This window comes from Rhopilema esculentum, chromosome 12 (genome assembly GCF_057945365.1).
Source record: "Rhopilema esculentum isolate cy_ngs chromosome 12, ASM5794536v1, whole genome shotgun sequence".
Classification (NCBI taxonomy): Eukaryota; Metazoa; Cnidaria; class Scyphozoa; order Rhizostomeae; family Rhizostomatidae; genus Rhopilema; species Rhopilema esculentum.
The window spans coordinates 5,858,772-5,880,852 of NC_142826.1; the positions used below are offsets into that span (position 1 = coordinate 5,858,772).

At 35.1% G+C, this 22,081-nt stretch overlaps 1 protein-coding gene across 1 annotated transcript; it reads left to right on the top strand.

Annotated features, from left to right (window-relative positions):
- Positions 1-1,081: 1,081 nt before the first annotated feature.
- LOC135681310 (sodium/potassium/calcium exchanger 4) lies at positions 1,082-22,029 on the top strand. The gene is made up of 20 exons (XM_065195707.2): positions 1,082-1,490; positions 2,697-2,768; positions 3,879-3,955; positions 5,591-5,665; positions 6,358-6,442; positions 7,001-7,104; positions 7,433-7,507; positions 8,013-8,038; positions 8,827-8,880; positions 9,101-9,222; positions 10,416-10,458; positions 10,916-11,024; positions 11,512-11,588; positions 12,143-12,198; positions 13,364-13,454; positions 13,823-13,901; positions 15,270-15,384; positions 18,193-18,305; positions 20,406-20,471; positions 20,687-22,029. The coding sequence occupies exons 1-20, from the start codon at positions 1,259-1,261 to the stop codon at positions 20,837-20,839; spliced, it is 1,824 nt and encodes a 607-aa protein (XP_065051779.2). The 5' UTR covers positions 1,082-1,258; the 3' UTR covers positions 20,840-22,029.
- The last annotated feature ends 52 nt before the right edge of the window (positions 22,030-22,081 follow it).

Here is a 22,081-nt window from a genome sequence, read left to right on the forward strand (position 1 = left end):
TGCAATAACAGCTATTCACCTCATAGTCTCGTAGGAAAATTTAAAAAAACTCAGGAGACAAATCAAATGCAAAGGGGCTTGGGTTAATTCTTTAGGTAGCAAATGCTGGAATATAATATATGTCGGAGGAGCTCACGGAATTTCATTCTATTTCTGAGTTTTAGATTAAAAATATCGATTTAAATTCATGTTTAGCTTACTTAAAGCAAAGTGTTGAAATGTTTCTGGGTCGCTCTCAGCTAGGAACCCCTTTGTTTTATGTGATAAGTTTAAAACTCATAAACATCGACCGATCATCCAGTTTGTGATACCAACATAAAAACTAGAAGAACCCACCAAATTTGATGCACTGAAAAGTTAAGAGTAAGACCCAAACTAAAATGTGCCCCAAATGCTATATTTAAAATGGGGTACTTGGACCTAAGCTGAAGAAATTTGAAGTTTGAATCCCAATCCTAATTCATCCAAAACAGTATATTTCTAGTTGCAAGCTGATTTTCTGCACACAAAGTTGATTCAAAATGTTTTGATGTAGGCATTCCCGCGGGTGTACGAACATGTTGAAACGCGAAGGGGTACGGTAAAAAGGGCACTTTTTGCAATATAGGGGCATGTAAAAGGGGTTTTTTTACGATAAGAAGGAAAACTTTATGATAAAAGTACATTGTTAACATTAAAAGACACTATTTTAAAAGGGGGAATCGGTGGCTGGCGAGAACCACATGTTACTAAGCCTCCCGGCTGAACATAACTCGGGATCGCTTCTGTTGAAAAATATGTCTTGTGACTTCTTCGGATAAATTGAACAGTGATTCAGTTCTCAGGAACACAGTAATGAGTTTTATAAGGAAGCTTATATTCTAAATATTAGCAAAGCAAAAAAGGAAAACGTGAACTGGATGAAAGCAATTCAAGCTAGTGAAGGCAGTTCTTCTAAATCAATTCTTTGGTAATATTGCTCTTCTCTTCAATTCATTTCTCGCTGGTATATGTTTTGTCTTTTCTGCGAAATCCCCACTCTCAAAACAGAGTTCCCCTCCCTTCGCCTCCACAGCCACCGCATCTGTTTGCCCAAGGTTGCCGTGGATGCTCCGCGGCTGTGAACAAAATTTGTTTTGGTCAAGAAAATTTGGCAACTTTTTTGACAGCACCAAGGCACATGACTTGGGACAAAGGAGGACAGAGACAGAATACTTCCTGTCCTGCAACAGAATAGCTTGAAATCAAAGCATTTAAAAAAACCAACACAGCCTTAAGCATGCTTGCATACAGTGTAGCTACGAAGTCGTTCTTGCAGCGAAATGCTCGAGCAATTGTGTGCAGCAACAAAGACAGGACAAGGAAGTCAAACTCTCGTTATAGGATTCGCAAAGCAGCTCGCACCTATATTGCTTCTGTAGGCTTTGGGACGATTATCTTACTGTTCGGTTTTAAACTGTTTTGCGAGCAGATCTGGGGCTCATCCAGTGATCAACTTGCATGGAACAAAAGTAAGCTACACTTCCTTACTTTAGCAAAACAACCACGGCCAGCAAAAATTTACTTCTTCGTTTATTGCAAGCAGCGGCTATTTCAATGCCAGTTATGATACACTTCTAGTTTTTCGGGAGACCCATAAATTTTGCTGTGGGAAATGTCGTGGAATTGGTTGCAATCAGACAACATAATTTCTGAGTTAATTAGATATTCTGCTTAATTTTCGAGTCTTAGCAGACCGCAGAATGATGCATAACAAGAAACTAGGATCTGCAAGATTAGCATGCTTTTTTAAGCCATAAAACAAATAATTTCTAAATGCCCCCTCCTTGTATTTGTTAAATGTTCATATAAATGGTAGAAAACATTGGCAAATTATTGCGATTAGAGCCAAGATTTGTTTCTCGGTTAATTTTATTTTGTTGTGGACAGAGTGCTATTTATTGTTCTTCTAAAAATTCGAAAGCAAATTGATACCCTACACCCCAGCTCCTACCTAGCCCAAAATCATGTTAGTGTCACATGATTGTGGACTTTGGAGCTACAAATCTGGACTGAATCCAACCTTAGGATAATTTGTGGAGCCAAAACATTCCAGTGTGAATTATTCATCTCCTTTCTTTTAAAGATCCACTCAACAAAAGGTTTGATGACGTTCAAACACTAGTACTGGTTTTGGCATCTCTATTTATTTTCTGTAAATTACTCATGTGTTATTTCATTTTAAAGATAATTCTCTATTAATTTTCCAAATTCAACATGAGGCTAACAAATTTCAAGATTGCCTCAATTTTTGTGAGCAATTTTGGAAACAGCAAATACAAAAATTTATAAGATTTGAGAAAGCAACCATACAACACGCATATTGTTTGTGTTCCTTTGCTTTTGTAATACTTTTGTAAAAGTAATAAAAAAGTTGAACAGCTAGCATTTTATGTATAGAAACATATTTTTAGTCTCTATTGTATATATGTTGAATTGCAGTTATTTATTAAATCTGTTGATCAACGGAGGTTGACTTTTAGAGTTTTAGAGTGTCAAACTCAAGGTCAATGAGCAACACCAAGTGACTATATTTGGCCTGGGGGCTGGTAGTTTGGGAGGTAAATGTTTTTGGCATTTAATGGGCAGTGGATTGAGTGCATCATAAAAGTGCTAATTAATGCCTTTGTTAGAATTTCTTTGTGAAGCAGTATGTTATTGCTTTTTGTTTGTTTTAGATTCCCATATTGTGACATCACGTTCAATTTTGTGGCAAGCAGGAGAAAATGAAACTAAATGTTCACCACCAAGTATGTTTTGTGAATTCTTTTTGTTTGCTAGTGGGAAATGAGTTTAGTTTTGGAAACTTGCTTTGTTAAAAATGGAAATATCTGTTTCCAGCAGAATACTATGCAGCAATACTATGCAAAAATCTTTTTTAAATTATTTCTTCTGAAAAAAAGAGAATTCAAGGATCAGGCCTTGCAAGGAGCATACCTGCTTAGAAAGTTCTAGGAGCTTGATTGATTGAGTATCTAAGGTGTTTATGCTGTCTAAAAACTAAATGGGGAAAACCAAATTTCGATGTTGATTATATTTGATGATGCTCAGTCGAGAACCTAGACTTGTCAAGTTTGTTAAGTTTGAGAACCTAGGCTTATCAAGGTGCTCAGTTTGTCAAGTGCCTGCTTTTGGCTCCTCACAAGTTCTGTCAGCTGTTTAAATGATTTATTAGAAAACAAATTTCTCTAAAATACCTCATATTTAATCACTGACAATTATTCTATAAAATGAGGTCGTTTTTTATCAAACAGCCAGGAAAGGCAGCATGATATGGGAGATTAAATTGTATGAAAAATTTACTAGATAAAGATAGAACTTTTTAAAGCATACATCTTTGAGTGATTACTTAGATCTAGAAAAGGTTTGAATTGTAACAATTTTAGCCAATTTCATTCTGTTGTACTGTAATCTGAGGCTCTTGTTATCTTTCCAGACTTGAAGTGTCCCGCAATTCACAATAGAAGGTCACACACATAAGAGATGTGCTTCTATTACTTGTGTTACACAATAATAAACCTTGTTATACAAAAGCCTTGTTTAGTTAATTACAAGACTTCAGCTGGTTTCATGCTATTTCCCACTGTCCATCTTTCATACTTGAACAATATCAACTGCCCCCTTATTGTAAATAAAACAGAACAATAAGAAACAGATAGTCTTTGAGTGTCATTGTTAGATGCCCTTTTCTTTCAGATATGACCATATGCTAGGAACGGTACCTCCAGTTATCTAGAAAGAAACTGTTTTATACCTAATATATGTTTTAAAGAATAGTTTTTGTTTTATAAGCAGATTATTTTAGGTTTTTATTATCTTGTTATCTTTGTTATTTTGTTATCTTTTTTGTCTTTTTTTAGGCATTCAGGAGTTTCCAACAGAGCTTTTTTCAATAAGGCAGCTCAAGCATGGTGGTGTTCTTTTACATATTGCTGTTGTGAGTTTTTTATCTGTTTAGTACTGTTATTAATCACAAAATTGTTACATTCTTTGCCAAACTGGGTTGTAACTCGTTCTATTGGTCAAATTTTTAGGTTATAAAACTTTGCTCAGTTTACTGAAATTTTATTGCTAGCTCTTGATAATAATCATGTTTTGACCCAGTCTGCAGATTCTGGCATTTTTCTATTAGATTAGTGCACATGTGCCCAATAAAGTCATTTCTGCCATATGGTAGAAGTCAAGATAAGAAGATTTTTGGGCAAAGGGCCTCCCCAAAGGAAATTTCCCCAGATCATGACCTTCAGAATGCTGAAAATCCCCCTTTTTGAAAATGTATTTAAAAATGCTCTGCCAGCAAAAGATACCAGCATTTCAGCTATAGTTTCTGTAGTCATTGTGATAACTCCTGATTGGAACTATGGTGATCCTGATGAAACTGTTTGAGTGCTGTATTTATATAAAAGTTAATGGAGATTTTTTGGCTCTCAACATCCAAGAATTGGCAGCATTAATTTCCCAATCTCAAACCCCCATACCCCAAGAAGCTGAAAAAAAATAGCTTGTAACAAGTATATTTTCAATGATTCATCACTCCTTTGTATGGTACCGCAATATTTTCTTGTGGGGTAGATTCCACAGAACCAAAGTTCACCAGAGACTTAATAAATCAAAATATCCCAAAAAGACAAACATACATGCTATAACACTAAAAGAAAATACTGATGTGATTGCCCTTTATTGGCATTTAATTCTCAAAGACAGTAGCAGCGCCACGAGGGAGACTGGGGGGGACACGTCCTCCCAAGTTCTTGGCAGAATCAATTTTGTATTTCGTCTAAATTTGATAAGAGAATGTTGGGGGAGGGGTAGTATTTGACAACATACTTTTTGTGATGTAATCCTATGATTTTCAAACTGCCAATTTTCAAACAAAAGTTTGTCACAGGCGTTCCCTTCGGATGAAATTGGCGTTCCCTGTTGGTAAAAAGGCGTTTTCTGGTGGTTGAAAGGGCGTGGCTTAAATTTTTTTGGTTTGTCCCCCCCAGAGCTTCGTGGCTGGCGCCGCCATTGCTCAAAGGCAGTCTTGACACAGGTCAGACTTGCCATTGCTAGTGTTCAGATGTCGAGACATGGTTTGATATTTTAACTATTTACAGGCTTTATGGGCATTGAACTATCCTTTTTATTTGAACTGAAAAGGAAAAAAATTCAAGAGGAATCCAACTAACGTGCAACTTGAACGTTTGTAAAACATTTTTCATGCAACAAGTCATAAAATACCAAAAAATTTATCAAGTGAAGTTATCAACCGTTCATCAGTGCCACAGTTTTAGCAAGGATATGATCGACCTAAAACACATAGGCAGGTTTTCTCTCACTTGGATATTTTCAAGTGATAAAACTCAACAGGATCTTTTAGGTTTAATGACGTTTTACTCCCTTAGCTACTTATATTATTATTATATAAAAAGACAAGAATCCCAGCACATGTTGAAATGATGGGGCCCAGGTGCATTCTTGTAAAACATAAATCTAATTATGCCAAGTGAAATGTCATTGATATTCCATGTGGATATAAAGTGCATCATTAAAAATGTATTGATTTTCAAGAAACTAATCTTTTTTTTAGTCCGTGTACATGTTTATAGCTCTTGCATTTGTTTGCGATGACTACTTTGTGGCATCCCTCGACAAGATTTGCGAGGTGGGTTTTAAGTCTTTGAATCAAAATTTTCATACAGATACCCTCATATGATTTATATCAATTAAGAGCGTCGACATATCATTTTAAGGCCAATTTTTTAGACGTATGTGTTAGATATCTGTAAGAAACTGTTACGTCACTATTTTTGGGTATCTCTTACAGAGATTTCAGTTACCAGCAAGCATATAAACCTTTTAAAACAGCATTAGGAAGGAATTGTGTTAAATTTTGTCTTGTCGCCGTTATAATGTATCTTCTAATAGATAGACTGGTACCTCAGTTCTTGTTCGAGATAGCCGAAATTGGCTGCAAACCTCGATCTACATGTTGAGATTGTAACGAGGAGAGATAGGGTCAAATTGATATCCATTTAGTTGAGATTAACTGCATTTAATGTTTATATTTATATTCAGATTAATTTGCATCTATATTTCATATTTCGCTTATTTCTAAATGTGTATAGGGTCTTTGCTTCTCACAGCTGTCGTACTCTGGTTGCAAACTTCAAGGGGGTTGGCCACAGACGTTTCTCCCCCTTATTTTACAAATGAGTTGACCAAGTTCAGGGTTAAACAAATATAGCCGTATATCGATGAAACTGCGTCGTTATCTTCTTATAGCCCCAGCAAAGTCGTCTTTTAATCAAACAGCTGACATGAAAACATTTGTGAAACGTGTTTATGTTTTCACAGCATCTCAAGTTAAGTGAAGATATTGCTGGTGCCACTTTCATGGCAGCTGGTAGTTCAGCACCAGAATTGTTCACCTCATTAATTGGTAAGTAAACTGCTCTTTATGAACATAAAGTAAGAGTTATTCTAATAAAAAACATTTCTTTGCTCTTTGTCGGGTTTAAAAACTGTAGTCGATAAACAGGGCTACATGATATATTTGAAAGCACCGTTGAACCGAGGTCCTCGTGAGATAAAGCAAGTATATACTTGTATACCGTTTCTTGATTGTTGCAATGGTTCGTTATTAAAGAATGGAAGCAAGTGAAAGAAACAATTCACACAGCATTAAGCATAAAACATCGCAACCAATCAAAGGGCGTAGGCAATAAAAAACAACCCATAAAAGTTTCACGTTTCATGAACTTTTTACATCGTCATAGTCTTTTTGTTTGTTGACTGCTAAAACCACATTAACAAATTTTCTTAAAATATTGCTTAATGAACGTTCTTACTGCGAATTTTCAAATTTACAGAAAATGGCAGAAACCTTACAACAAACTGGCGCTATTACTGGGAAAATCTGTGCTGTTTCATGCAAATCTTGACTTTTAATTATTTATTGCAATCTCTTGTTTATAATAAAACGTTTTTTATTTCTTAGGTTTGTTTATTGTGCACGGTGATGTTGGAACTGGGACAATTGTTGGCTCGGCAGTTTTTAACGTTCTCATTATTCTTGCTCTTGTGAGCCTTTGGGCTGGCCAGGTATGTTAGCAGTTAATTCCTTAATTCCTTGTAAACATCTAGAGTTTTGTGTTCAGAATTATGTCCTCGAATTTAATTTTTTTGCCTTGGGATTTGTTGCTTTACCTGCAAAGCTTTTCAAAGTTCTGCACTTGTTCCCTGAATGAGGTGGGTGCGCAGATTGTTCAAAGGCCACTAAAAGAAAGAAATTGAAATGAAATAATTTGTTGCAATTTAAAAGCGCTACAAAGTTTAAAATTGTCATGCTGTTTTGTTAGATATTTTTTTATGTTAGTGTATTTAGTTTTTTGTAACTTAACCAAAGATGTTGCTCTTCCATGTCTCATAGGTCACAAGTCTCACACGGTGGCCGCTATGCAGGGATAGCATCTCCTATTGTATCGCAGTTATTTCTTTGATTGTGGTAAATATCCTACATGCATAGTATATTCCTTGTAAACAAAACAGCATATCAGACTCAAGACTATCTTGAAATTTATGAACTGTAATGATTACTAGCAGTTTCAGTTTTAATTATAAAGCTTTTTATGGTGCCCATGGAATTCATTCAGTTTTGTCACTTGATTTCATTCTGCTGTACACAGCATAGTTATAAATTCTTAAGGAAGGGCTTAGTATGGGCCTATAGACAGTTTGCAGGAACCCTAGAATAGGAAATTTTGTCTACCACTCAAACTTATAGGCCTAGTGATGTTTTGCACTTGTGGCATTAACATTTGGTGATGTAGCTATTTTTAAAAATTCTTGTTTCCTGTAAAAATTGCTATTTTGTTGTCGTTGCAAGTGAACAGTTACAATATTATGCCTCCAGAATCAGCCCTTTTAGAGCATGATCGTCAAAGTAGTTTACGAGGCAAATTTGATGTGCTGTTGTTCTTAGATAGTGAAGGGAGCTAATTGCTTTCTAGGTGATGAACAATGGTCAGATTACTTGGTGGGTTTGTTGAAAAATATATCAGTGCAACATCAAATTGTCATTTAGATTTAGTCATCAGGAAACTTTGCAATTTGATTAGTGTTTTCTAAATTTGCTCTGGTTTTCATTGATTCTGAATAAGATGTTTTAATACCACGAATGATTGAAGCAATAGTTCAGGTTCGTCATCTACCGTTTAAAATTTTATCGAATGATGCAAGTAATTTTTGGACAAATTTTGGTGGTACAAAAGTAACAAATGGCTTTTAAAAAGCAAATATTTGAACCACATGAAAGCTTTTCGTCTGACACTCTTTGATGTATAAGACGTCAGAACACAGGTCAAAATTCTATGATAAGAAAAATGTAGACCCGGTTATGGGTCGAGATAGGCCAATCAGAAATGCGAGCACTTGACTGTACAGTTTGTCCAGTCAGTGCTGCTTGCCTACTGAAAATTTTACCAATCGAGTTCAAGGGAGAAAACTACCCCCTTCTACAGTCTATAGGATGCTAACTATTATACCGTCTTTATAAGTCTGACAAAAAATGTTTGCATCTGTAATCAATCTAAAGAAGCCAATGATATCGTGAATGGCCTTGATATGCTTCGGCCTATGGTCTATTACAGTTCACCCTGTAACAATCAAACGAACTCTAAGGGATTTATACTAGGCCAATCTTCCCAGAATCTCTCAATCGTTCAGAGGTCTCATAAACCTACTTATTGATTTAATGCTCAAACAGTTTTCTTTGTCTGGCGTTTAGATTTCATATCTGCTTAACTAAATCGATTTCTCTTGAAGGTATGAGAGCTTAATCATGTTGCTGTTATACGCAGGCTATTTAGCTGTGATGAAGTGAGTAAAAGTATATCCAGACATAATGATAATATCTCCATAATGCTCTCTATTTTAGTTTTTATAGCAACTTGCCTTTGTTATATACACTTCCTCTTCTTCGTATGTCAGTTAACCAACTAGATTGCAAATATCCCTAATGTCAAAGAAGTTTCTGTTGATTTGGAATGATATTAAATAGTATCACACCAGGAAGCTAATTTTTCTTTCATTTTGACAGGTTCAACAAAAAACTTATGAAGCTTTTCAAAGTCAGGTCTCCTGAAGAAGAAATTGAAGAAGGGAACCAGGCTCTTGATCAGCAGAGAGAGGGCACTCCAGGGGAAGATGAAGCGGCTATCTGTAAGACCTGTTTTTTGTTAGCAAAATGTTTTTGCACCAATTATAGGTGATTTGATTGCAGAGCCAAATGGTTCATGCAGTCATACGATCAAAAAACCGTCGAAGCCCATTTGAATGGAAGCAGATAAAGTGGGCAGAATTCGCCTCACTTTCATTGTCATTCTCGGGGAAGGTTTCCTAGAGGTTTAAAGGGTTGTCCAGGCAAGCTTTCCTGGACAATGATTCATTTTTCCACTTAACCCATTTTCTTACAATTTTTAAAATGTAGGGATATTTTACACTGATTTCACTAATTTCTAATGTCTTCTGATGACCAGTAGCAAGTCACGTAGTCTAACAGATCAAAACAGTGTCACTTGTGAGCAAATAAGTCTGTCTACATCGATGGATGTATCGCCATTGTGCCTAAGATATTCAAATTGGACTTAACTGGTAGCTTTTCTAATGCTTGGCTTATATAGCTAGCTTCTTTCATTCACCTAATCCGTTAAATTTGTTTTCCTAAAGCCATTTCACATCTCTTTCTGTTTGCTCACCTGAACATTTTTACATCCTTGCCGCCTACTTTTTTTAAAGCGAGCGTGTCTTTGCAGTGCTTACAATCGGCCTCCTTAGTTTCCTGAAGCATTTTCCTATGACCAGCCTAGGTTTTCAAACCTAGATTCGCGTGCTGCACGTGATGCATGAAACCAGTTAATTTAATTGCATTCCTATCATGTCTAACCAGTTAGTTTAATTCCATGCCATTCAGCACAACAGACAGTCTCACATGCTCTACAAACAGGTGTATTCTCAATATAGGCTTTCTAATCTTTCTCTACCTCCTACAAACATGTTTGTATTGAAATTCAAATTGGCTTCGTTAGATGCACATTGCAATGGCGGCGCCAGTCACAAAGCTCTGAGGAGGGGGGACAAAACAAAAACATTTAGGTCACGCCCTTTTTATACCAGAAAACGTCTATTTACCAACATGGAAGGCCAATTTTACCTTGAAAGAAGACCCACGACTAACTTTTGGTTGCTTGAAAGCAGCGTTAGATCAAAGCATTAGATCACAAAAAGTACGTTGTCAAAATATTACCCCCCCCCCAAACACACGTCCCCCTAGTCCTCCCCGGGCGCCGCTACTGTATATTGCATTTTAGCTCTTTATCATCCAAAATTGAAATTTTTTTAACAATTTTTTTTAGATCGTTGTGGAAGCCCGGAAAGTTATGAACTTGTGGCAAAAAGGTTTGTTGAAGAAATCTTCGAGTCTTGTCTATTATACCCCCTTATATTGTCTCAAGTGAATTTGGTATAAAAATTGCAAATTTCAACTTAAGTTTCGAGTATCGTGAGAAATTGAAGTTAGAAAAATGGTTTGAATGCCATGTTGACCGTGGTATTGACAAGAAAAAAAATTCTTAATGCCGGTATCCTTCAAATAACTTTTAGTAGGGAAAGTTTACTCTTTGCACATGTAGGAAGGGATTACCAAATCGTTTTCCAATCTCGAAATGTCAACAGACAACATCTATTAGTTTTTTCCAATTGTAATCAGTCTCCAAGTTAGTTGAACATTCCACAGTATTTCCTTACTTTACTGTGTTCATCCTTTACTCTCTGGTCCCGAGAATCCTAAATTCTCACAGTAATTTTCGTTTGATATACGTCTACCATCATTAGATTTTGTTTCGTTTTCGCTTAGATTACGAAGGTTGACATGGCGTGAAGTTGGTATGATGATTATGTTGAGCAGTCAATTTCCTCCTGCCACAAGGTTCAGGGCTGCCTGCTACATGATCACCCTTCGCCAGGTGGGTTAAAGTGTTAGTGATGTTTAAGATCACCTTTTTGTCACAAGATACTTTTGTGACATTCGTAGGAAAAATATTCGTAGGAAAAAATGTACCTAAAGTTCTGTTTAAAGAACATGAGTAGGGTTTAAAGCCATGTTAGGGGGGGGGGGGAGGGGGTTGCAATTCTGTACATTGCCTCGGGGGATTCACATTTGTTTTGATTTCTTCTTCCTAATTATAACAACATAGTTAGATATTGATTTTCCACATGTCGTGTTGTATTCTATACTGATTCCTTTTCAAATTTTAACAATAAATTTTCTTTGAAAATTGATGTGCATGCATCCTTCAATTATTTTCAATTGCCATTACAAAAAATGGTATTGCTGAGTATTGACGGTTAGTTATCAATTATCAAATAAATGAAATTACTTAATACCAGTTTTGAATGAAAATTCCAAAGAGTTGCAAAAAAAAGACAAAAAAAAGATTTTTTTTTCTGAAGGAGAATGAACACAAAGGGTTGCTGGATAGTGGCGGGGAGAGTGAAACTGAAAACAACTCGAAGAAAACGGCGAAAGAGTATGTTTTGTTATAGTACTTGTTCCAATAATTTTTCATTGAATTCACCTCTACTAGTTCCTTGATAGATCTCCGCTCTTCATCAATATATATCCTCCTCATGGATGCCTCCCAGCCGAATGCAGGTTTTCCCGAAGAGAGCTTCCAAATTTGTTTTTTATCGTTCTTTCGCATTGAAATAAAGTACAGTATGTTAGTGAAAAGTGAAGGAATTTTCTTTAGAATTCTGTGCAGGAAACTGCCCTTTAAGGTGTCAACTTTCAGAGCATTTGCAATTTATGTCGCAGCATGTGTCATCGTAACCCTGTACCTTCATGAAACAAAGATTTCATGTTTCGCAATTTTCACTTTATTATCTTTGAAGGAAATCGGTTACTAAGAAGGACTATCTGGTAGTTAGATTCGTTAGGAAATTAGAATTTAAGAATGTTAGGTAAGTTATGAAATTAAGAATGAGTTACTCAGGACATGATTAGCTTGCTGTATGCGCTTGTAGTTAAATTCAGAAAATTCAGAATGTCCTCATATTATATAATATTGCAATTTTGTCACAGACATGAGATGGGAAGCATTGATGTGCAAATAGAAGGAGGCCCTTTTATGGATCAAGGTTTGTGCAGTTCTTAAAGCAGAGCCACGGTTTTACTCCTATACTTTAAATTTTTTCGATAACGTTTCTTTAAATTTTAAGGCAAAATCTATAGACAGACCATTTCCATTCTTTAAAGCATATCTAATTTTAAGGTGCAGTGACAACCAATTTGTGCTTTTGCAAAGTGGTTTTTGCAGTGATAAACAGGGACAGTGTTGAGCGATAAATCTAGTATTTATAGTCATGGAAGGAAAATTCTACGCTATTACAAGCTTAAAAATTTTTTTGGAGTTTGAAAAGAAATTTTGTAGCCAAGGCCAAAAAGATAGCTGGACATACCTACGGCCACAAAAATCGAGGGGCAAATCGCCCCAGGGCTTCAAGGTCTAGGAGGCTTAAAAAATAATGAATTACCTTTCAAGGGAATTGTGTAAATCAAACTTTGTAAAAGAATGCCTACAAAATAGATGATGAAATCAAAACTGCTTGCAAAGCTATATGTTCAATTTCAATTGTATAAATGTTAGCCGGACTCTTTATTGCATTCTGCAAAAATAAAGTAGATTTGAATTTAATTTCCTACTGAAGAAGACAATAAAACTGATTAGAGAAATAGAAAAATCAAAGATATAACTGCAGAAAATTTTAAACTTCAACTATATATTTATTGTTTTTATTAATTGAAGCTGTTATAAACAGTACCAGTTGATATATATTAGTTACGATTTCGATAAAAGTCATTGATGAATTGCTGGCTCCTCTGGTATCTTTGTGGCAAAATGCTGCAGCTCGCATTAAAAGCAAAATTAAGGGTGGGATCAGCAAAGGTATCTTTAGGACCCTACCCAAAATGCACCTAATTTTATCAAAATGTGCAGTGATAAATTTTCCTTCCTTAAAATTAGGTTGGGTTTAAAGACAGGTTTTATTTATCTAGTGTCCTTCTTCTTGTCGGTTTGAAATTGATTCCTTCATTCCAGCAAACATGGTATCTCTATCGTATCAATTATATTTTCTACAATGAAAGTTGCTCTAGAATTATATACTGCAACTATTGAATTATGATCGGAATTCTTTTCCAATGCATAGCTTACTTAAAAAATACTTAAAAATTTTTTCTAGCAGACTCTTTCTTAATGCCAATCAAATGTAGGAATGAAAGAATTGAACGTTTTATTTTCAGATCGATCTGTTTTTGGCTTGGCATTTTGGCTGTTTTCCAGACCAATTATCATATTGTTGTATTACACCATTCCAGATTGCAAGAAAGAAAAGTACGATCTTTTTATATTTATATATCTTCTGCAATTTTATACTAGCATCCTTCTGATAAAGTTTTATTGAAAATAACATATTTCAGTATATATATTATCATAGCATGCTAACTTCATTATATCGTTTTACATTTATTCAATTATATTGTGCTTTAACATGGTACATCACATTATTTTATCAGCTTCCATTTTATCTTTTGCTCCATTCGTCTATATTTACTAACCAAAATACCTTTTAAAAGCATATAAAGATATTTTCATGGTATCCCGACAAAAGAGTAGTTTCATTTATTTATGTTGTTTCTTCCGCTTTTATTTTGACATCTTTTTTATTATGATTTTTTATGAAGCTTTTTGCTTCTCTACAGGTGGGAGCGGTTTTATCTTGCAACTTTTTTCATGTCGATTGTATGGATAGCTGTCTTTTCCTATATCATGGTTTGGATGGTAAGTTTTCTGATTTTTTAAAATGTTTATTAACTTGAAAAAAGCACATAAATGCTACGTCAAATATTTTAAGCGTTTTCAAAGTATGCACGCCAGCAAAATAGGTGATCTGTGTCAAATAGGTGACTGCCTTAGACCAAAGTTGGCACATTTTCCCCTCAAAGCTTGTATTTCTCTAGTCGATTAATACAACTCCAAGTGTTTATTTTGTCACTTTTTAGTTTTTTATCGTTTATTTGTTAGTTTGAAAAAAGTATCTCATTATACATGTTTAGAACTTTTTCTTTGCTTGTCTCCAATTTGGCAGAAACGTTGTATGTAAATAAAACTCATTTCTATAGCTTTTGCTTGGGTTCGTTATGCTTCTGCACAATCTCTGTAGAAAAAGTTTCTTAGATTTTTTTTAATTTATCTCAGCGCAACATGTTGATGTAAAATTTATTTTTTTAAATTTTTTAAGTGAGGTAGTTTCTTAAGTTCTAGTCCTTTTTTAATTTTTTTAACGAAGTTTATTTTGGAAATGACTGGTAAAGTATCGCATGAACAGTTTCTTAGAAAAACATTTATATTGAGCGAAGAAATCTTTTGCTATTGTTGGGATTATTATTTTCTGTTAACACCACATGTTTAGTTTGCTGGTTGCAATCATCAAAGCAAACATTTTCTGTAAATAGCAATCAGACTTTACACATGCCTGTATGTTTACAGTTGTTAATCCAAGGAATTAAACAAGTTGTTCAAGCTAAATATAAAGTTTTTATTGTTTTTCTTATTGCAAACCCCCGGTAAGATTGTTTCTCAAGCGCCTGTCTCTGCTGTTTACATTCTTTTTCAGAAAAGTCATTATTCGCTCCGGGGTCACAGGGTCTCGATAAAATTCCTCCCTTGTGCTAAATTGCCAAAAAAGGAATTATCAGTGATTATGTAGTATGGATATTTCAAATTGCAATGTGGTTTGGTTGTAAGAACATGCAGTTTTCCTGTCTACCAAATTCCGTCTTTAGAATTTCAGATACCAGTTCCTGCCTCCAGATTGCAATTTTTCAGTAACTATCACTTCAACTGACCCTCTATTGCCTAAAAATCATTTGCTGGGCCTCCAACGATTCAAGGATTGAAAGGGATACCTTGTTTAACAGTCCTTCGTGAATGGTTGAGCCGTTAGTAGAACTGGTGTCTCTATGTTGAATTCATAAAGCTAATAAGTAACTGTTAATATCTTTGTATGAATATAGATTTGTAAGTAGATGATATGAACATGGGCATCGAAGATATTCTGTGAAATGGCGGATTGCTTGTACGCCAAACTCATTGTCTCATGGAACAAAATTGATTGTCATAAAACATCGTTTATTGTTACATCTGCAGGTAACTGTTGTTGGTTTTGTGCTTGGCATCCCTGACGTAATCATGGGAATCACCTTTCTTGCCGCTGGCACAAGCATCCCAGATGCGATTGCAAGTCTCATCGTTTCAAGACAGGGTTAGTTTTTGCTTTTCTTTGCTTCTTAGAATTTTCTTTGTTTTGTTCGCATTGCTTTTTATGCAAGCTTGCAAAGGTCTGAAGACGCAAAAAATCTCACTTTTTTACTGGAACTTTATTCATAGGATATGAATTCATAGAACTTTTCTGTAACTTTCATATCCTGAAAAAGTGAGAACTACAATAGAAATTGAAAATCAGCTTATACAAGCTGAAGTGATTATTTGTTAGCTTTGAAAATATCATTTAATCAAATCGTAGAAAGACAAACCCTAAATTCCTTGCAATTGAACAACTTGTTCCACAGGACTCCTTTTTGTATTCATTGCTTTTTACGTTTTCTCTACAGTTCTAATCGTACTCTTTTAAGCAATGTATGTTACTAATTTGATGTTTTACGTCATTTAATTTTACATATCAAAACCAAGTTATCATAATCAATGCTGCCACAAATTGGGACTAATACCTATTCGAGGGGCAAATCACTCTTGAAGTTGGCGTACGAGATTAGTAATCACTAGTGATTGATTTATGATTAAATCAATTTTGTGTGTGATTAATTTGATTTTTATTGATTAAAGTGATTAACTTTTGATCAATTTGTGATTTATTTGTGATTATTTAGAAATTGAATCGTAGATTCCAAAATGCTCTCAAATAGTTTCATGCGCAATAAACGTCGTTTGAACGCATGACGGTAAACTAATTCATAAGCTGAATTAAACAAAAATACTTCATAAATCAAATGCCAACCTATCGTGCCAGTTTAGCAACGATTTTGAAACATACCTTTTGAAATTGAAAAAGAAAAATTAGCAGTTTAGCACAGGGGCGGATCCAGAAAAGATTTGCAAATGAAGAAAGGTGCAAAAGTTTAATAATATTGAAAACTAAAAACAGAGTTATTTTTTCTGAACAGCAGCATAAGCAAAATATTAAATCAATGTGATAGGTTTTCTTCTTCATGGATGCAGGGGTGACAATAGCCTAAAGTGAAAAACAGGTAACAGTTGTTGAACACCTTGTAAAAGACATCAAGGCAAATGCATGTGCTCTGTTGTGTGGGTCGTCTACTTTCGTCATAAAAATTTTAAATTTGCATCAAAAGAGCTATCTTTCTTGTACAGTAGCATTAGCAACATGGATGCAAAAAGCGTGGAATAAGAAAAGCATAAAGTTGTCGAACACCTTTAAAAGGTTATTAAAACAAATGCATGTTTTCTGTTGTGTGGGCCGTCTACTTTCGTCATAAAAATTTTAAATTTGCATCAAAAGAGCTATCTTTCTTGTACAGTAGCATTAGCAACATGGATGCAAAAAGCGTGGAATGAAAAAAGCATGAAGTTGTCGAACACCTTTTAAAGGTTATTAAAACAAATGCATGTTTTCTGTTGTGTGGGCCGTCTACGCTCTTTACCAGATTTTTAATATGCATCAAAAGAGCTATCTTTCTTGACAGTATCATTAGTAACATGGATTCAAATAGCACAGTTGTTGAACATCTTGTGAAAGACATTAAAGCAAATGCATGTGCTTTGTTTTCTGCCCTCGCAAGTGATATCGCTATAGGAAAATGAAACTGTCATTCCTAAAACTTTAACCGATAGAAAAATTACAGGTTCCGGCAATATGGAACTTGATTATCAAACCTTATTCGGGGAAAATACAAGAATATGACATAAATCATTTCCCATAAACGTAACAGTTGGAACAGTTTTGTTTGAAAAAGTGTGAAAGACACATTCTAGATATTGCATTTTTCAATTACATATGCTGATAAACGTGGTCAAAGATTCTATTATTTGTTTTTAAATAATTTGTATGGTTAATATCATACTTTGTGATTAATTTGATCTTTTTATTAATGTGATTAATTTGTGATTAAAGTGTGATTATTCTCGAGAGCGTACGTGATTTTAAGCAGTGATTTGCCCCTCGTACCTATTGATGCAAATATTTTTAACCAAACGTGGTGTAGCGAAGAAATCGTTTGAAATCCGTGAATTAGCAAGAACCATTGATAGTGGAAGATTCCGGCATTGATCTTCTTGACAAACAGGAACACTTACAATATTTTACTGCGTTTCGAGCATAAATCTTCATCTGGTTACTCACAAATTATAGTTCTACTTACTTAATCATACTCTTCTTGATGGCTCTTCTTCTTCATTTTCTTTCTTTCTTTTGTCTTTAACTGTTATTCAACGTTATTCCACACATTGATCTTCACCTAAGTATTTGTTTGACTATATAAAACAAGACGGATATCACAAGAATACGACTGAAAATATTACTCATAAATACGGCGGGAAAATGTTGCATATAGTATTTTGATGAGAATAAATATACTATGGTACCGTTTATAAACGATACAGTCCTTCATTTCTTTGCCTTAAATTTCGAGCAGAGCCAAAGCTAAAATTAATGCTGATTACTTTTCTTTGGTCTAATATAGTGCTCCGTGCCATAGAGGCAGAGTTAAGTTGGGCCGTTCTAGGTTGTAACCCAACTTTAACGCCGAGTGCTATCATCAGACAACTTTTCATAGTTATTTTATAGTATTTTAAAACACAAGTAGTCTTATTTGTATTGGAACAATTGGAGAGGTCTTTTTACTAGTTAACAACCTGTAAGTCTTTGCAGCATCTTAAAAAAGACAATTAAAATCGTGTTAACTTTACAGCTTTCCCTGTTTCAACGTCCGCATGGATTGAAATATGATGCGAAACAGAAAGAGATTTAGTTGTGTTAACTAACTTTCGAATATAATTGCCAGCCTCAATTTGTTTTTCTTTTACTCTTTGATAGGGTTGGGCGACATGGCCGTCAGTAACTCAATTGGTAGCAATGTGTTTGATATCCTGATTGGCCTTGCCTTTCCGTGGTTCATCCATACTGCAATCATTTCTCCAGGGTCAGAGGTAATCCTTACCTCTTAATGCTGTACTTTATTAATATACCTTCACAGATACCCAGTGTGAAGCAAATTAAAGTTTTCCAGTGCTGCAAGGTACCATGGTGAATTCGTGACTATGTTACGTTCTCGCTCACACACCATTCATAAGCAGGATTATAAATTGACATTCTTTTTTATTCATGATGATGCGAAACACACTTCAAACAGCCTTTTTTTATTTTTGTGTGTATAAGAAGGATAAAAGCGGTTGTTTACAGCAGCGGGATCGGCGCAAATGTTGCTTGACTTTTTTATCAAATCTGTCACTAAATCGGCCAAAATTTGGTCTTGTGTCAAATTAAGTCCTTCGGCCAAAAGGCTAAACTTTGGAAATGAGTGAATAATGCGCCTAAACTTGAATTTGCTTTGTGTTCAACGACCGTCATCTTTAAGATGGATTTACACGAGGCTTATTCTGTGAATCGAATCTTTCTTTGCAAGTTTTCTCACCAATGGCCTAGCAATCATTCGTTCTGTCAAAGATTATTTCAACAATAATTATGAATATTACGCTTTGATGAGCTAAAAGCTAACAAGCGAAAAATTTGCAGCGAAAAAGTAGAAAACAACCCTACTCCTTCCACGGAATCTTAACTACAGAAAAAAGAACGGGAATCTTGGTTCCGTTCTTGTTTGGGCAGGATGCCACTTTTTTTATCGCGTTTACACTAAAGCAAAAAGGAATAAAAGAACGGAACTTTCGGGTGATGCGTGCGTAGTGGCGCGGCAACGCGGCAATAACGTCTGGCATTTTCAGAAGGCCTCTCCTCAGCCCTAGATTAAGCCCAGTTTACAATCGTAACCAAAATATTCCGTTCCTGACCGTTTACACTAGAAAAACAAGCAAGGTTTGGGAACGGAACCGAAGAGTTTCGCATTTTAGTGCAACCAAAGAAGAACGGAACCGTTCCCAAACTAGCATGGAATTAAAGGCATTGAGTCTTGGTAGATAGACCTTCTCTATAGGGGGTCATTTGGTTCCGACGTGATCGCTGCTGTTTTATGTGATATTTGCATCCGTTGTTGACAACTTGCGATTGATGGAAATTGTTTTGTCAATCAGTACGAGGTGAGTTCATGTGACCAGTTCCAGGTCAACCAATAGCATCGCAGTCATGGAAATCATGACTCAGCTGATTTTGGCACTTAGGGTATACCCAATCCATTTTATCATGACTCAATGCCTTTAAAATTCCTAGTGTAAACGCAAGGCCTGTCATCGCTTTTTCACGCGCGGAACCAAAGAGTTCCGTTCTTTTTTTGTGTATTGATAAACGGGGCCTTAATCAACAGATTTTTGCTAGCGAAAAATTGATCGAAAATTTTTACTCATGCAAATCAACCTTTAGTCGTGAATTCACCATTTCTTCTATTATTATTATTGTTATTATTATAATTGTTATCATTATTAATCATTATTTTTATCAACTCTTTATTTACAATATTGGCATAAAAAAGGTATAAAATAGTTAAACATGTATAAGATAAAATATTTACAAGCATATCTAATAAAAGCCAACGACTTTCTCTTTGATTGTGACCTTGAGACATATGCTGTTTTACCTGCAATTGCTACTAGTTTGTTTTGTATAACACTAGGTCTTTGTTGTTGCATCACAATGAATTTTTATTCTACGCTTACGTTACGCTAGAAAAGATATAGGGAGACTTCGATAAAAGTATTATGGCATTGCATTCGAGTAGGTTATGTAACGGAATGTTGTCAAATATTCGCAGTCTTATCTTTATGTTATCTTGGTATAAATATCCTTAAAAATGCTTAAGTTGTAAGTTGCTTAAAATTTGTCGTTTGTATTTAATGAGAAAGGATTCTTCAAAAGTAATCTTCGAAATTTCGAAGGTGTCCTAGTACTTTTTGAACGCACTGTCATTTATGTACCCTGTTTGTGTAGCTACCAAGAAGCAACAAGAATATTTTAGTTCTTGTTTCAGATGTGCTACAACATGAAATAGGTTCAAGCAATTCATTTAAACGTCTGAAAGATGCAACCCAACCTTTTTTATAAGTATCTTTTACTGAGTTAGCTACCTCTGCCAATTGTAGGTTAGCGTCAACAGTCGCGGATTGAAGTATTCGGTTATTCTTTTACTCGGCTCAGTCCTGTTGACGGTATGTGAATCAGTCTAATTTATTTACATCTCAATAAAGTGATTTTGAATGTGTAGATAATTTTGTGTTCAGAATTGCCTTTCTCATCCGCGCATTGTCTTCAATCAGAGTGACCATTTCTGAACATGTAATGACGATACATCTGAATTTTTAGCCATGTCTTTTTAGCCTCGTTCAAAGCAGGCCTTTGGCTAACCATTTTCTTCAAATTGCAGGTACTAACGATCCATGTGAATAAATGGAGACTGGACAGAAAAACCGGTGTGATTTTCACACTATTGTACTTAATATTCGTAACTATTTCATGCCTGATAGAATTTAACATATTTGGATTCGTAAACCTTCCCGTTTGCTCGTTGGTATATTAACGCAGAGACTTGAACACTCTACACTTTTAGTTTATTCTTGGGCTGAACAAAAAATGATAAGGCATATGCATTATCTAATGTCTTTTTACTGTTTCGAAATTGCAGCTTAAGCATTTTATCAAGGTATTGTTTAGCTTTCATTCAAAACAGGCAAGTGGTTCTAATTTGTCATGCATCTGATTCGAAATCATATCGCAAATCTTCACAATCTTGTTGAATCAAGCCCCGATTAATCGACATGTTGTTATTTTGTTTTCGTTGAATCTGATTGCTGGTACCAAGCCCCTAGCTTGAATTTCATACAGATAAAGATATATCTTATATGCAGTCCATGCGTATAAGCTGATGCAGATTTAATACCCGGTGGAAAGTTTGGTCAGTCTAAAGGATGCCTGATCTTGATTCGATTCATTTATGTAAAGAATATATTTAGTTGATTTATAGTTTATCTTAAGAGTAACACGAACTGATTTCTATGAGCATCATCCTGCCTTTCATCGGCAGATGACACCTTATGATTGATTCTATGGGTTTAGCGAGCACACTGTTTCTTTTGCTGCTCAGTTGTCCATTTCCCGGTGATGTTTTTAAGCGTTTATGATAACCGGGGGGAACCAGTACTGCCACGTACAATATAACATTCCCACCTATCACCTTAAAAGTTTATACCTACCCTCAGCAACTCCATACATACATGATTTCATTTTCTTACCACCAGAGTGAACGTTACTTAAAATTTATTAATTATTTGAGTGAAAATACAAGCGGTACGGGGTATTTGATAAGACTACTATTATAGAAGTGGGGTATGATTTTTTAATCTGTCCTTTTCCATTTAATCATACACTCTAAATAACTTCGTGAGTAATTATTAAAATCGTTGTAAATCGAAACACTTATTAAACGTTAATTAACTTTTCCCTAACAAGGAAGGGAGCGTCTTTAAGTTTTTAAATCTTCTGTAACTTCTGATAACATTGAACCTATTCAATGGCTATGTTTTAACTTTTCCCTGGCAAGAAAGGGAGAATCTTTTTGTTTCAAAAGCTTTTTCTGTAACTTTTGATAACGTTGTAGGATTCTAAATTCTAAACTGTACATAACTGCAGTTTTTGTAATAATTATTGACTGAATATGATGTATGTATGCTTTTTGTTAACTTAAGATATAGATAGATGTTTGCCTTGAAATTCATCGAACCATTCTCAATCCATCGAAAGCAATAGTGATTGTACGGCAAGC

Bases quoted from the DNA above. Each gene is read 5' to 3' on its own strand.
- LOC135681310 (XM_065195707.2), top strand. From the start codon at position 1,259: ATGCTTGCATACAGTGTAGCTACGAAGTCGTTCTTGCAGCGAAATGCT. The intron at 3,956-5,590 runs GTGAGTTTTTTA...TCTTTTTTTTAG, and splicing joins TTCTTTTACATATTGCTGTT to TCCGTGTACATGTTTATAGC. The intron at 11,025-11,511 runs GTGGGTTAAAGT...TTTTTTCTGAAG, and splicing joins ACATGATCACCCTTCGCCAG to GAGAATGAACACAAAGGGTT.